The following is a 13,981-nucleotide window of genomic DNA, read 5'->3' as shown; positions in this document are numbered from 1 at the left end:
AAAAACACAACAAATTCTGAAATATCACAAGAAGCTATTGAGGTTTAAGGGATCATACAATCAATACCTCCCATTGTGCTCGGGGAAATTTTAACATTTTCACAAAAATCCATCAATTTTTTTTAAAGGGGTAGTACTGTGGCAATAGTAAGCTAAGCTTCTGCCAGAGCACTGAGATCACACTGGGATATTGGTTCATGCCCTGGCTGCTACATTTCAGATCCAACTCACTGTTTATGGTTTAGGAAAACAGCATAGGATGGCTCAAATCCTTGGGTCCCAACACCCAATCCATGTAAGAGACCGGAGGAAGATCCTGATCAGACCAATTCCACTATGGCCATGTGGGGAGTGAGCCAGTGAATGGAAGATCGCTTTCTGTCTCTTCTTCTCTCTATATAACTCTGCCTTTCAAATAAAAATAAATCTTTACATATATATATATATATATATATATATATTACTAAAAATATGGCAAAAGCACTGTACAGAATCACACTGCTGTTTACAGGGTTAGCCACAATTCAGAACCAAGTACTTACCATTTACATTATGTTTTATTTTGTAATACCTCTGTACATACTCAAATGTGCATTCCTAACATTTCTCAACATAGAGTGGTAACATTTTTAAACTTCTAGTTTGTTATTCATTAGCTTTTGGTTCATTTACCATAACTGCCATACAGAATGTTATTCTATGTACATGGGCATCATAATTTACAAATTTGTTCTTCTGTTCATGGGTACTGTGGTTACTTCTGCTTAACACAACACTGCATTGAAACTGAAAATTCCTAATTCCTTCTGAACACATGTAACTTTCCCCAACGTAACTAGCAGAGTAACGAGAAATTATTTCCTAGACATTGCTAAATATCTCTTCAAGGGGACTAGATCACATTTCTGGTTTGCATAAGGAGGACAATGCATATTCAATTACACACATTTCAGTGGAAAAGCAATAACTGACTCTTTCTAAGGTCCACATTCTTAAAATTCACAGTTGTATCATTATTTACAAAGCTCATCAAATTACAACACTTATCAGCTCTCAAACTTCAGTATTTTCTAAAAATTATTTGTAAAAAATATTTCAAGGACATATATTAAGCAAGTCTTAAAGGTTGTAATCAACAGACCTTTAACAGTCTTCTAGTGGGAAAAACACTATGCTGTCCAGCAACATGCACAAAGAAAAGTTACCATTTTTTTCAAAGTAGATTCCCTTCTAATTTAGTGTTTCCCAGCGTGAGGACTCCCCAGCAATCAGCATTGGAATCACACAGGGAGAAGCTTACAGCTCATCTACAAACCTTAATTTTGGAGGTGTGGGAAACTCCACCAATCAAGAGCCTGCAATGATCCTGCTAAGTGATATTTATGCTAATTTTGAGAACCACTATTCTAATGAATGTTATTTTAAATTCAAACAGCCTTTTAAAAAAGTGCATTACCTGACCATCACGAAGCTGATTATGAAAACGTTGAATTAAATCATTCAATTCTTCATTTAGCTCAGACGTGATACTGACTCCAGATAAACTACCTGTAGTTTCTGCAACAACTGAAAGAAAATTAAACAGCTACTTATTAAAAAAAATCTTTTACAATTTTTGCAAAGCTCGATTATGAAAAAAGTTAAAATCTCACCTAACATACTTGTTTAACCGCCATAACAGATTTAACCACCAACAAATCATCTCATTGGACTATTCCAGCTACCTTACAAATAAAGGGATTATCCTAAGATACAGAAGCCCATCTTTTTCCGTCCCAACATTCGAGGAGATATTTTTATATCCCCAATTAAAAACAGTGAATCGCTGAGTGGGTGCTTTGTATAGTGAACTAAAAATCCACTTAGGACTGTCACACCCCCTATCAAAGTACCCAGGACCAAATCACTAAGCAAAATTTTTTTTGAAATACAAAATGAACTTAAATTTCAAATTCCTGCTGACTCTATCCTTGGCTCCTTTGACCCATGACAGTATATTTTATTAGAACAAACTATCTGATAAAACAAAGCTCATATTCAGAAACAGAAACTCATGACCTAGAACTCAAGAGATTTGTTTGCACTAACACTTCATGAAAGCCTAGAGACTACCTTCTCTAGAGTATGTGCATAAAAATAAAAGCTTTGACTACCAATCTACAAGTCTATGATCACATAAGATGATATAAATATTCAGGATTATTATAAAAATTAAAGGAAATTCTTACAAGTTTTAATGCCCCACTTGAAAAATATTTAAAAGGCTAGTCTTTGAACCAGTATTAGCCTGTACATTAAAATACACCTATGGGGGCCTGACGCAGTAGCCTAGCAGCTTAAGTCCTCGCCTTGAATGCTCCAGGATCCCATTTGGGTGCTGCTTATAATCCCAGCAGCCCCGCTTCCCATCCAGCTCCCTTCTTGTGGCCTGGGAAAGCAGTAGAGGACAGCCCAAAGCTTTGGGACCCTGCACCTGTGTGGGAGACCCAGAAGTTGTTCCTGGCTCCTGGCTTTGGATCTGCTCAGCTCTGGCTATTGCAGCCACTTGGGGAGTGAATCATTGGATGGAAGATCTTCTCTGTCTCATCACTCTGTATATCTGGCTTTACAATAAAATAAATAGATCTTGAAAAATAAAAATATACCTTGATGCCAAAATTATGGTACAGCAGGTTAAGCCTTTGCATAGGATACCAGCATCCCCCCATCCAACTCAAAGCATGGATACTCCCACTTCTGATCCAGCTCCCAAGTAATGTGCCTGGGAATGACAGCTCAAGTACTTGAGTTGCTGCCACTCAACCGAAGACTGTGATGGAGTTCCTGGCTCCCAGTTCACAGTAGCAAAGCCCTGGCTACTGCAGCTATTTGAGGAATAAACCTGTCGATCACTCTTAACCTTGCAAATCATCAATTTAAAACAAATGAACTTTGGAGTGAGCATTTGATCCAGTGTTCAACAATCTTACACTGGAGTACCTCAGCTTGGTTCCCAGCTTCAGTTTCTCACTAACAGATCTTGGGAGGTACATGCGACGGCTCAAGTGTTTGTCCATGCCACTCACATGGAAGACTGGATTAAGTTTCCAGTTCTTAGCTTTAGCCCAACTTAAGGTATCTGGGGAGAAAACAAATGGATGGGAGTTTTCTCTCTGCCTCTCTAACAAAAGAAAAAAAAAGGTTCAGGTCTGGCACAAAGACTCAGTGGCTAAATCTTCGCCTTGTAAGCACTGGGATCCCACATGGGCACCAGTTCGAGTCCTGGCTGTTCCACCTCCCATCCAGCTGTCTGTGGCCTGGCAGAGCAGTGGAGGATGATCCAACGGTCCTGGCTCCCGACTTTGGACTGGCTCAACTTTGACCGTTGTGGCCACCTGCAGAATGAACCTGCGGATGTAGATCTTTGTCTCTTCTTCTCTCTGTAAATCTGCCTTTCCAATAAAAATAAATGCATCTTTAAAAAATATATATGATCTCTAAATTACCTATTTCCAAAAAACAGGAACAAAATTCCTAATTATTACTATATGTAACTATAAAGTTATTAAAGAAATTAAGCTCCACAAAAAGCCATCAAGTTTCTTCTGAAAACTCAAAAATAAATTAGAAATAACAATTATCAGATAGATGAATAAGTGGGCTAGATTAGGACAGCAAGAAAAATTAAGTAATAACGGCAAGCAGCCTGAGTCAGAAACTCAACTCACTGGGAAAAGCAAATCATGATTAGATTACAGTGGAAGGGTGAGTTACAAAGGCTTCTCACTTGTGCTCAATAGATTTAATGACCTGTCAATAAAAATAAAACTTAATGAAAAAGAAAACTTATCCTTGGTGATTTTTCATACATAACAATATCTTGGTTTTAAAATAATCAGGAGGCCGGTGTAGTGGTGCAGTGGGTAAAGTTGTTGTCTATGACGCATAGATTTCAAAGTAACTGGCATCCACTTTGCAATACAATTATCTGCTGAACCTTGTTTAATAGCATAACATTCTGGGACAGTGGCATACCAGAATCGTCCATCACAGCAATGGCCTGCTCTGCTTTATGCTGCAGAGCTAGAAGAGCAGCCTGTCGTCCCTGCAGAGCTCTCAGTTGTTCCTGCTGCTGTAACATCCTTTTTAATAAATCATGCTGTTTTTTCAAATTTTCTATCTCTTCTATAGGTTCCAGGTGAGGATCTCTGGCCTAGAAAGTAAAACCAACAACAGTACTTACATCTAACTGTTATATCCATGTTCCTATTTCAACTACACATGGCAAATTTAAACTAGATACTAAATCAACATTAAATGCACACCCCTAGATAAATTTTAGCAGGGCAGAATGAAGATATAAGCCAGTCATGGTAAATTTCACAGTAAAATATTATAAGCAATGGCTTTCCATGAAGAAAAATAAAAGGAAAGAAAACGACATTAGACAGGAAGGCTGTAAGAGTGGAAGGAACTACATACACAACGCAAAGGAGGAATGGGAACAGATTTTACTGAGTTAATGATCTAAAACATCAGAAAAGCAAACTTTCTATTCTTAGAAGTGACATTGAAAAAAAAAATCCAACAAAGCAAATTTACTAATTTCTAATCAAGACAGGAAATACATTATTTCATTTGATAATTTTATGTAAAAGGTAATTCACATAAAATTTTAGTTGCATCATTATCATTTTGCATTTTGTATAAAAGATATCATAATTATATTTCTTTTCAGATTAGGTCTACTCAGCGAAGTCTGAGGACTTATTATAGAGTATTTCCAAATTCTTCCAAAATGCTGGGTTATCATCTTATCTAAAAATAAAGGAATGTAATGCTAGATAATAATTCTATGAAATGAACAAGTTTTAGATGCTAATCTTAAAACCATACATAATTTAATAAGCCAATAAGAAAAATAAAGAGAAGCTAAATATAGCTCAGAAACAAGACTATAATCCAAATTACACATGAAAATGTATTACACAATGCTATTTTTCGTCACCAATTTACTCTTAAAAATCACTGTAAAAGTTCAATGCTTTCATCAAACATGCATATAAAATATTTTTGTTGCAATTAGTCAACTTTTATTTTGCAGTTAACACATTTTTATAAATTTTAAATGAATGATTTAAATAATGGTGTATTTTGAAAGTAGACACGTGACTGGTGATCTATTTCCTCCATGCAAATCTGATGCCTAGAAATTTTAGGGAGAACACTGAAAAATTCTGATGGTGTCCCTTAAAGTACTGTGTAAAAACCTCTTCTCTTTACTTTCCCAAGTAGAGTTATCAGTATAATAGATATAAATGAGGAACTGTGATAGAATTTTACAGTGTGACCTGGACTGTAATTAGACTAGTAAGTGAAAAACAAAATGCTTGGTATGGTTAAGTACTCAGAGAAACTTAAGATCCAGTAGGTAGCAGGTTACACCAGGAATCAGAAGAGCATGACCAGTGACCTGTCTGATCTGAGTTACCTCAAAACTTTGAGTATGGAAAAGCAATAATCTGTACCTTTATGTAACCACTTATTGAAGCCTTTGTATTGTTCTGAATTGCTAACAAACTAAAACCCCATTTCAATTTAACTACTGTTTACTCATATAAATGAGGCTGCCTTGTTAACATTTACACTTATGCCTCTCAAAATTTATCATCTCGATGCTGACTTATTTCAAGACTATATCATGAAAAGTGGAAGTATTAGGGATAATTATCAGTAGCCAACCTCACAGATGAGACCCACACTAGCTTCGTAATAATTTCATCAGTATTCGGTAAAATTGTAAAACTAGATTAATTTCAATGGAATAATTCAGAAAAGATTCTTCAGGTTGATGTCAATCACCAAATATTCCCTTGTAAACTATAAACAGTAATTAATTAGAATAAACATTATGCAAGTAAAAAAAATTATTGGGGGGGAAATTTTCTGACTGCGTATTTCCCCTAATATAGAATCTTCTCACCTCTTTCAAATAGTTTAGCCTCAGTTACAGTGAAACTATCTAATTTTAAGTAGTTTATCAATATAACAGTTTTACTCTTTAATATGTGAACTCACAAAGAATGTTTATAATTTTCGTTGGCACTGCTTTGTAAAAAAGTGGTATTTCAATAAAGAATTCTAAGTTATTTGTTAAAGTACAGTTATCTTCAGATGCTTCACTAATCCAAATATGAATTCGCAACAATTTTTTATTTCACTTAACTTGCATCCACATATTTTCAGAACAATATTTATGAAGGTGAGCCAAGTAAGGGAAAAGCCACAATAGGGAAGATGAAAAACTTAAAAATAATTAAGAGTGGGAAAATGACAAGGAGATTGTGTATAGATCAGAAATACAGAGGGCCCAGCGCAATGGCTCAGTGGCTAAATTCTTGCCTTGCAAGCTCCAGGATCCAATATGGACACCAGTTCATATCCTGGCTACTCCATTTCCCACCCAGCTCCCTGCTTAGGGACTGTGAAGGCAATAGATGATGGCCCAAAGCCTTGGGACTGTGCACCCACATGGGAGGAAGTGCCTGTCTTCTAGCTTCTGTCTGGTTCAGGCGCAACTCTAGCTGATTAAGTTAATGGGGAATGAACAAGAGGATGGACAATTTCTTTCTCTCCCTCCATCTGTGGTTATATCTTTCTAATAAATAAATAAATCTTGGGGGAAAAAAAAGAAAGAAAAAAAAGTTTAGATAAGGTAGGGAGTGTGTGTGGAAAAACAATGAAGGCATGGGTACCTATACATTTCTTTTGTAAAATTATGAAAAACATCATTTTATCTATATTTTTTTTAAGATTTACTTATTTATTTTTATTACAAAGTCAGATATACAAAGAGGAGAGACAGAGAGGAAGATCTTCCCTCTGATGACTCACTCCCCAAGTGAGCCGCAACGGCCAGTGGTACGCCAATCTAAAGCCAGGAGCCAGGAACTCCTCCAGGTCTCCCACGCGGGTGCAGGGTCCCAAAGTCTTGGGCCGTCCTCTCCTGCTTTCCCAGGCCACAAGCAGGGAGCTGGATGGGAAATGGAGCTGCCAAGATCAGAACCAGAGCCCAAATGGGATCCCAGTGCGTTCAAGGTGAGGACTTTAGCCACTAGGCCATGCCGCTGGGCCTGCAATCTGCCCTCGTGGGTAGCTCTAGCATATCAAACTAGCTGCAGCTCAACAAGGTTGCTTTCAGCTTTGACTCTCAAGTATGAATTCAACACATTGCTTCCCTACTGTCTAACCACATTCCACATTTTTACAGATTCTTAGGAGGTAAGGGGACGTTATGATTAAAGTAAGAGTCAACACAGTATAAAAACATAAACGTAGATGATAAAAGTAAAAAGATTGTTTTCTAAGAAATTGAGGTTATTCTATGGTCTTGCATACTAATAAAATCACACTGGGAAGGCCTTAAAAATCAAGAGTCAAATTAGAATAAACTCACAAGCAAATTCAAGGGAGACTAACACTTTTAGAAGGATATTTTTCAAACACTTAAAAACAGAAAAATGTTTTTAAAACAAAACAGCACTTTGGGAAAAGAGCAAAGGTAACAGAAACTATACTGTAGATAACCATAAAGTTTTGTTTATAAATTTTCAGAAGTGCAAAAAGAACAAAAAATTCTAAAAGACATCCATGTCTCGTATCTTCATCTTTAATCAGCTACTAAACACTTGTATTAAACTACGGCATTTTTCTGCAGAATACTTTATAAGATTCCTGAATACTTCATATAAGAGGATCCCATTAATTGATGTCATATAATAACCTTGAATACTTGTGAGAGCCACAAAACAAAACCAAAAAACCTGACAAAATACCTAGAGGTTAATTTTCATCAATTTTAAAAAGACACTAAAAGCAAACAAAATATCTACAACACAGAAAAGAAAATCCTGCATGATGAACTAACAAAAAATCAGTCTTTTATACAATTATAAAAATACTAGTTTGGTCTTGCCAAAAAATAAAAATACTTCTGAAAAATATTTTTTACTCAAACTGTTTTTTAAACTATTTATTTTTATTGGAAAGGCAGATTTAGACAGAGAAGAGAGAGAGCTTCCATCTGCTGGTTCACTCCCCAAATGGACGCAATGGCCAGGGCTGAGCTGATCCAAAGCCAGGAGCTTCTTCCAGGGTCTCCCATGCCAGTGCATGCAGGGTCCCAAGGCTTTGGGCCATTCTTTACTGCATTCCTGGGCCATAAACAAAGAGGCGGATGGGAAGTGGAGCAGTTGGGACACAATCCAGCACCCATATGGGATGCTGGCACTTATGGGCAGAGTGAGCCTGCACACCAACCCTTCTCAAGCTGTTCTGAGTAGAGCTATATAGTTTTTTTTGAAACCTATGTAGAACACATTTAGGGAAATTAGGGAACACTAAAACAAAAACCAATTTAAAATTACAGGAAAAGCAGAAAAATATTAGTAAACAAGCCAACTGCAAACAACTGAAAAAAAAAAAAAGGGGGGTTTCCAACAGCAACAAAATCATTAGCCAAAAAATAGATAAATGGCCACTGTTGCCTATCGCAATCCAACATGAGTGCCAGTTTGAGTACCAGCTGTTTAACTTTGGATTCAGTTCCCTGGTAACGTAATGCTCTTGCTAAAGCAGCGGAATTTGGCACAAGTTCTTGAGGCTCAACAATCACCAACTCTGGACCCAGTTCTCTGCTAATGCTCTGGGGAAAGAAGTTAAAATCGGTCCAAATGCTTGGGCGCCTACAATTACAGGGGAGACTCAGAAGCAGCAGATCTGGGCTCCTGGCTTTGGCCTGGACAAGTCTTGGCTATAAGCAGCCAATTGATAAGTGAACCAGCGCATGGAAGATCTCTCCCTATCTCTCCTTCTCTTTTTCTCTCTGTAACTCACCCTCCAAATACGTAAATAAATCCTTAAAAAAAATTGCCATTCTTACAAAGTTAGGCAATCCAACAACTTAGTCTGTTTTCTTTTGCTTTAAAACATGACCACAGGATATAAAAATTAAAAGTACCACTTTAATTTACTAACACAAACAAAAGGCAACTAACTGATAATCAAGGTTTAAGAATGTTGTATTTTGTGCCCTCAATAGCAAAAAAGGAAACAAATTATGTTTTAAATCTATTGTTACCATAAAAACAGCCACCACATACAATTCACAGAGAAATGTACATAAAGCAGGAAGAAGTAAAACTTCTAAGGTACAATATTTTACTGAAGCAAATTATAGTTTATTAGTAGCCATGTTAATAATTGTATATTCAAGATTAATAGCAGAAACAGAAAAGGAAGATGAAATAAGAACAAAACAAGTAGTCATTGGAAGACTTCCCGAGTTAATAGTGTAAAGTATCCCTGGGAGGGCCATCCCCATTTTCAGCTAGGCTTCCTATCAGGCTTCAGCTTCCTGCCATTCTGAGGAGGTTGCCATCTTTCCCTTTTGGACTTGGTAACATCAATAGCTGAAACCTGTTCTTGTGAATTCCTAGTCTGTCTCCAATGCACAACTGAATTTTCAAACCTAAAAGATGCCTCCTTTATGAAATAGTGTAGCATATTAATTTCTTAACACAAAGTCCTGTGCAACATACAAGCCAACCTTGTGAATAAATATTTCCCAGTCCATTATTTCTTAAGACTTTTCCCTGCCCCAGTAGTAGTATACTTTAACTTAGACTTTTAATTTTCTATAACACTAATCTATAGAGTTTTCTAGACTATTATTTACTACAATTAAGCAAGTATCACATTCTAGGCAATTTCCAAGCTACTTATCAATTAATATTTAACATCTACTGTACTGTGGATTATTAATCAAATTTCTTGGCATCAAAATTTTGTTATCATGGAAGACATTCTCATCACGGTGAACACCTGGATGCTGGTATGTCAATTACAATACACAATCATATCATTTCTCACCTCTTCCCAAGAGAATTCCTTTACCATACTGTCCAACTTTTCCATTTTCATTAGAATGTTAAGGAATTTATTCCCAGCATTAGTGGAAATAAAAACTATCTTCTCCCCACACCCACAACAGAATCTATTCTTGAACAACTACTTGAATCAAGCCCTCTATGAATCTCCTGGTGGAAATAATGCTGAGAGAAAAAGAAAAATTCAATTTTCCTCTTCCAATTAAAAACAGCAAAGAAGAGAAAGAAGATGAATAAGAAACAATGTAGGTAATGCTGAGAGGAAATAAACCCTCCAATTCCTAATGCTGAATGGTGTTTTGGGACATACTTCTAAAATAAAAGACATAAAAGACATATGGCCCCTTTCAAAAGAAAAGTTTTATTGGCAACAGATTGTCAAGTTAACTAAGGCATAGTAAAAAGCTTTTAAGAAAGCCACGTTAAGGGCCTGCATTATAGCACAACCGATTAAACTGTAACCACTCTGGCATCCCATATTGGAGTGCCAGCTTCAACACTGGCTCCTCGACTTCTTATCTGCCTCCCTGCTAACACACCTGAGAAAGGAGGGGAAGATGGCCCACATACTTGGACACCTAATAGCCAGGTGGAAGAATAGGAAGATGATGGTGTTCCAGGTTACTGGATTCAGTCTGGCCTAAACCTGGCTGTTGAAGCCACTGGCGAGTGAACTAGCAGACGGGAAGATCTCTTATCTGTCTCTGCTTTTCTAATCAATCAATTATAGGGAAAAAGCCAGTTGCATTTAAAGCAGACTAAGTTCTATGAATTAAATTTGTTATAGAAATCTTTACTCAAAGTTCTGAATTCCTAATTAAGTTTGTAAAAGGACAGTATTTTGTTAACTTTCAACTTGCAGTCAGAAGTTTTTATTTTTCTCACTGAGAATACATCATAATGTAAACACCATCCAGTTTCACTTGCTAGTCTTTACCTCAACTCTTCAGTCCTCTGGTAAAACCAGACAGTAGAGCCTGAGAAATGACACATCTCAATACCCTTAAAATGGGCTCCAGCAGCAAATGAATATGGAGACTTTTCCAACAGACAACAAGCAACCCCTAATGATACTTGTACTCTGTACTTGTAGCCCTTATTATATTCAGGATGAGTTTATATTTTCCTAATGCTTATTAAAATTAGTAAAGCTGTATATAAACAAACACACTAGAAAAACAACATCTGTGTATACTGAACAGAAGCAATCGCTAGATATTCAAACTAATGGAGCTATTTTTAAGGTTAATAGATCTCATAAATTTTGATGCCTAAAAATTGCATTCAGCATTAACAATCTGAAGGTTTATTTTCTTGAATTTCCTTTTCAGTAAAGAATGCCTGTAAGACATCATCTTGAAAAGGGGGAGGAGAGCCCGGCGGCGTCGCCTAGTGGCTGAAGTCCTCGCCCTGAATGCACCGGGATCCCATATGGCGCTGGTTCTAATCCCGGCAGCTCCACTTCCCATCCAGCTCCCTGCTTGTGGCCTGGGAAAGCAGGAGAGGACGGCCCAAAGCCTTGGGACCCTGCATTCGCATGGGAGACTATCAGGGTCTCCCGTACCCGCGGAAGAAATCACCCGACACTCCAGGCTCTGTTTCAAGAGCCACTTTACTTCCAGCCAGTCTTTCTTCGTCGTATGTCCCGTCCATCCATCTGTCCGTCCTCTGTAGCTCCCTGTAGCTCTCTGTAGCTCTCTCCCGCCTAAAGCAGGCTGCTTATATATCCTTTTTTCCCATGGGTCCACTGGGTGCTAACTAATTGGCCAGGCCCTGGAGAGGAGGCAAATTTGCCTCACCTGCTGGCAAGACCAGAGCAAAGTGGCCACAGCTGCCACCACGGGGCTTTCAGCAACCCGCTCCCCACAGGAGACCTGGAGGAGGTTCCTGGCTCCTGGCTTCAGATCGGCGTACCACCGGCAATTGCGGTCACTTGCGGAGTGAGTCATTGGAAGGAAGATCTTCCTCTCTCCTCTCCTCTATGTGTATCTGATTTTCCAATAAAAATAAATAAATCTTTAAAAAAAAAAGAAAAGGGGGAGGAAGTTTAACTCTTCATTTCTAGCACTTTAGTTATCAAAAAGCTGCTTACCATGGTATATGAAGCCTCAGACTGCACACCTATGTTTAGTGACGTGCTCTCAACTACAGAACCAGATCCCACAGCTCAATCTACAGTCCAAACATCCTCCTCCTCATTTTCTCTAGCCTGAAATATTGTAGGTATAAATCACACAACTACTAAAAAGTCTAATACGATGTTAGAATGGATGGCACTTCAAAAAAATAATTAACGCCTCTGCAGTGGTAATATAATGTCATCAGGATATGTACATTGAAATACCACAAAAATACCTGCTTATACCAGAAAGGGCCAAAACTTACCAGGATTTTTTGGAGAAATTTCATATATGACTTTTCCTGTTCTTTAAGGTGATCTATCAGATGAGTAAGGCGTTCAACATTAGCAGATCTTTCATTTTTCTCCACAAGATCTTCCCGCATGGAACTAGCTTTAGTAATATAGTCACGGATTTGAATAAGTCTGCTCACAATCTGCACAGGAAATAGTAAAAAGAAAAGTAAGTATGAAGGTATCCAACATATGAAACTGAGCATTACTAATTCAACAGCAACAATTTTATGACAACTTTCTTCAGTCAGATACTTCTACAGTTTAGGAATTTATGTAAAAAAATCTAAAAACAATTTTTTATTCCATTCAAAACTCTAATCACTGTCAATTTAAAATCGCAGTTGCTTTGTTCTACATAATGAGGAATTTTATTTGTAAAACCATATAAACATACTAAACCATTTATAAATTTCCCCTATAATATTTATACATTCTTTATAAATTTAAAGTATTATAAATATTTAAATCATATAGTTAATAACCTCTTTACTAAAAATATGATATTTGACAATTAAATACAATTGCTAATTAACCTGAACATGCCATTTTTAAACTCTTTTTGGACAAAAATTAATTTGTTTTAAATAAATCTGACAAATTCTGAGGATGAAGGAAATATATTATTATGGTTTGGATCATTATGATGATGATGATGATGATGATTGTAAGATACACACTGAAAAACAGAGCATTTCCACCTACTAGTTCCCTTCCCAAATGCCCAGAATGGCTTGGAGAATGCAAGACCAAAAGTTGTAGAAAGCAACTCAATCGCTTTCTCCAACGGGCATGGCTGTCACCACTGCCTCCAGGGGTCTGCACTCACATGAGGCTAGAGCCAGGAGCCGGGGCCTTTACTGAAGGTGGGTACTCTGATACAGGGCACAGGGTTTCACAGCGAGGCCAAATGCCAAACCCCAGGCAAGGATTTTAATTTCACCTAAGCAAACTTCCTAGGTGCACAACCTAAGATAATTTTCTTTTTCAAGCTAAGGTTTTTACTTGGAGGTCTGGAAGAATAATGAGCAAAACAAAGTACCACCTGGCTGCTGTCCATTGCAGGTTCTCCTCGCCCATCTTCTTCAGAGACTTGACAAGTTTGAAAAAGGTCATTACTTAAAGCAGAAGCAAACAATTCTTTACATTGTGCTGATCCAACTGTTTCTCTCTTTTGCGGACTTGTAACAGCATCTTTGCTCTTGTTAGTATTAATCTGCATAGGCAAAAAGTTGAAGGGCTTCCGGTTTTCACCAAGCTGACGTTTGTTGTTCGCAGCTGTTGCTCTACCTTGAGAATCACTTCCAATGCTTCTCTGTTAACAAAAACAAATCCATACCACATAGGCATTCTTTCAACAAACTTGAACTCTGCGTTCTAACTTTTGCTCCCCAGATACTGATTCAGCAGTTACGGATGAATAGCTTTGTAGAAAGAGTTTCACATCCACAAAATTCTTTTACTAAAGTATCAAAATTCAATTAGCACTTCCTGGTCTATTTTATTGAGAAAATCCCACTGATGAATATGAACAAGATTAACCTAAATGAAGTAATAGGAGTACGGGCTACATCTATAATTGTTACAAGTACTTGTTAATACTTAGAGAAACACCACAGCCTGTAAACCCAGTTAACTATTA

The 13,981-nt window shown here is 37.3% G+C and overlaps 1 protein-coding gene across 9 annotated transcripts in view; it reads right to left on the bottom strand.

Annotated features, from left to right (window-relative positions):
- PCM1 (pericentriolar material 1) overlaps window positions 1–13,981 on the bottom strand; it is a 90,187-nt gene that overhangs the window by 61,580 nt on the left and 14,626 nt on the right. For 8 of the 9 annotated variants that reach the window (XM_058669883.1, XM_058669886.1, XM_004597818.3 and 5 more), the window contains exons 4-7: window positions 13,385–13,654; window positions 12,312–12,482; window positions 4,015–4,192; window positions 1,457–1,566 (exon numbers count right to left, since the gene is read on the bottom strand). In XM_058669883.1, the coding sequence (XP_058525866.1) occupies window positions 1,457–1,566; window positions 4,015–4,192; window positions 12,312–12,482; window positions 13,385–13,654 (729 nt within the window). The remainder of the gene's footprint in view (window positions 1–1,456; window positions 1,567–4,014; window positions 4,193–12,311; window positions 12,483–13,384; window positions 13,655–13,981) is intronic. The other variant, XM_058669890.1, reaches the window with a different exon arrangement.

The sequence above is a fragment of the Ochotona princeps genome, chromosome 11, assembly GCF_030435755.1.
Source record: "Ochotona princeps isolate mOchPri1 chromosome 11, mOchPri1.hap1, whole genome shotgun sequence".
Taxonomy (NCBI): domain Eukaryota; kingdom Metazoa; phylum Chordata; class Mammalia; order Lagomorpha; family Ochotonidae; genus Ochotona; species Ochotona princeps.
Note: the sequence above shows the minus strand (reverse complement) of the source record. Positions and strands in the feature narration are given on the sequence as shown.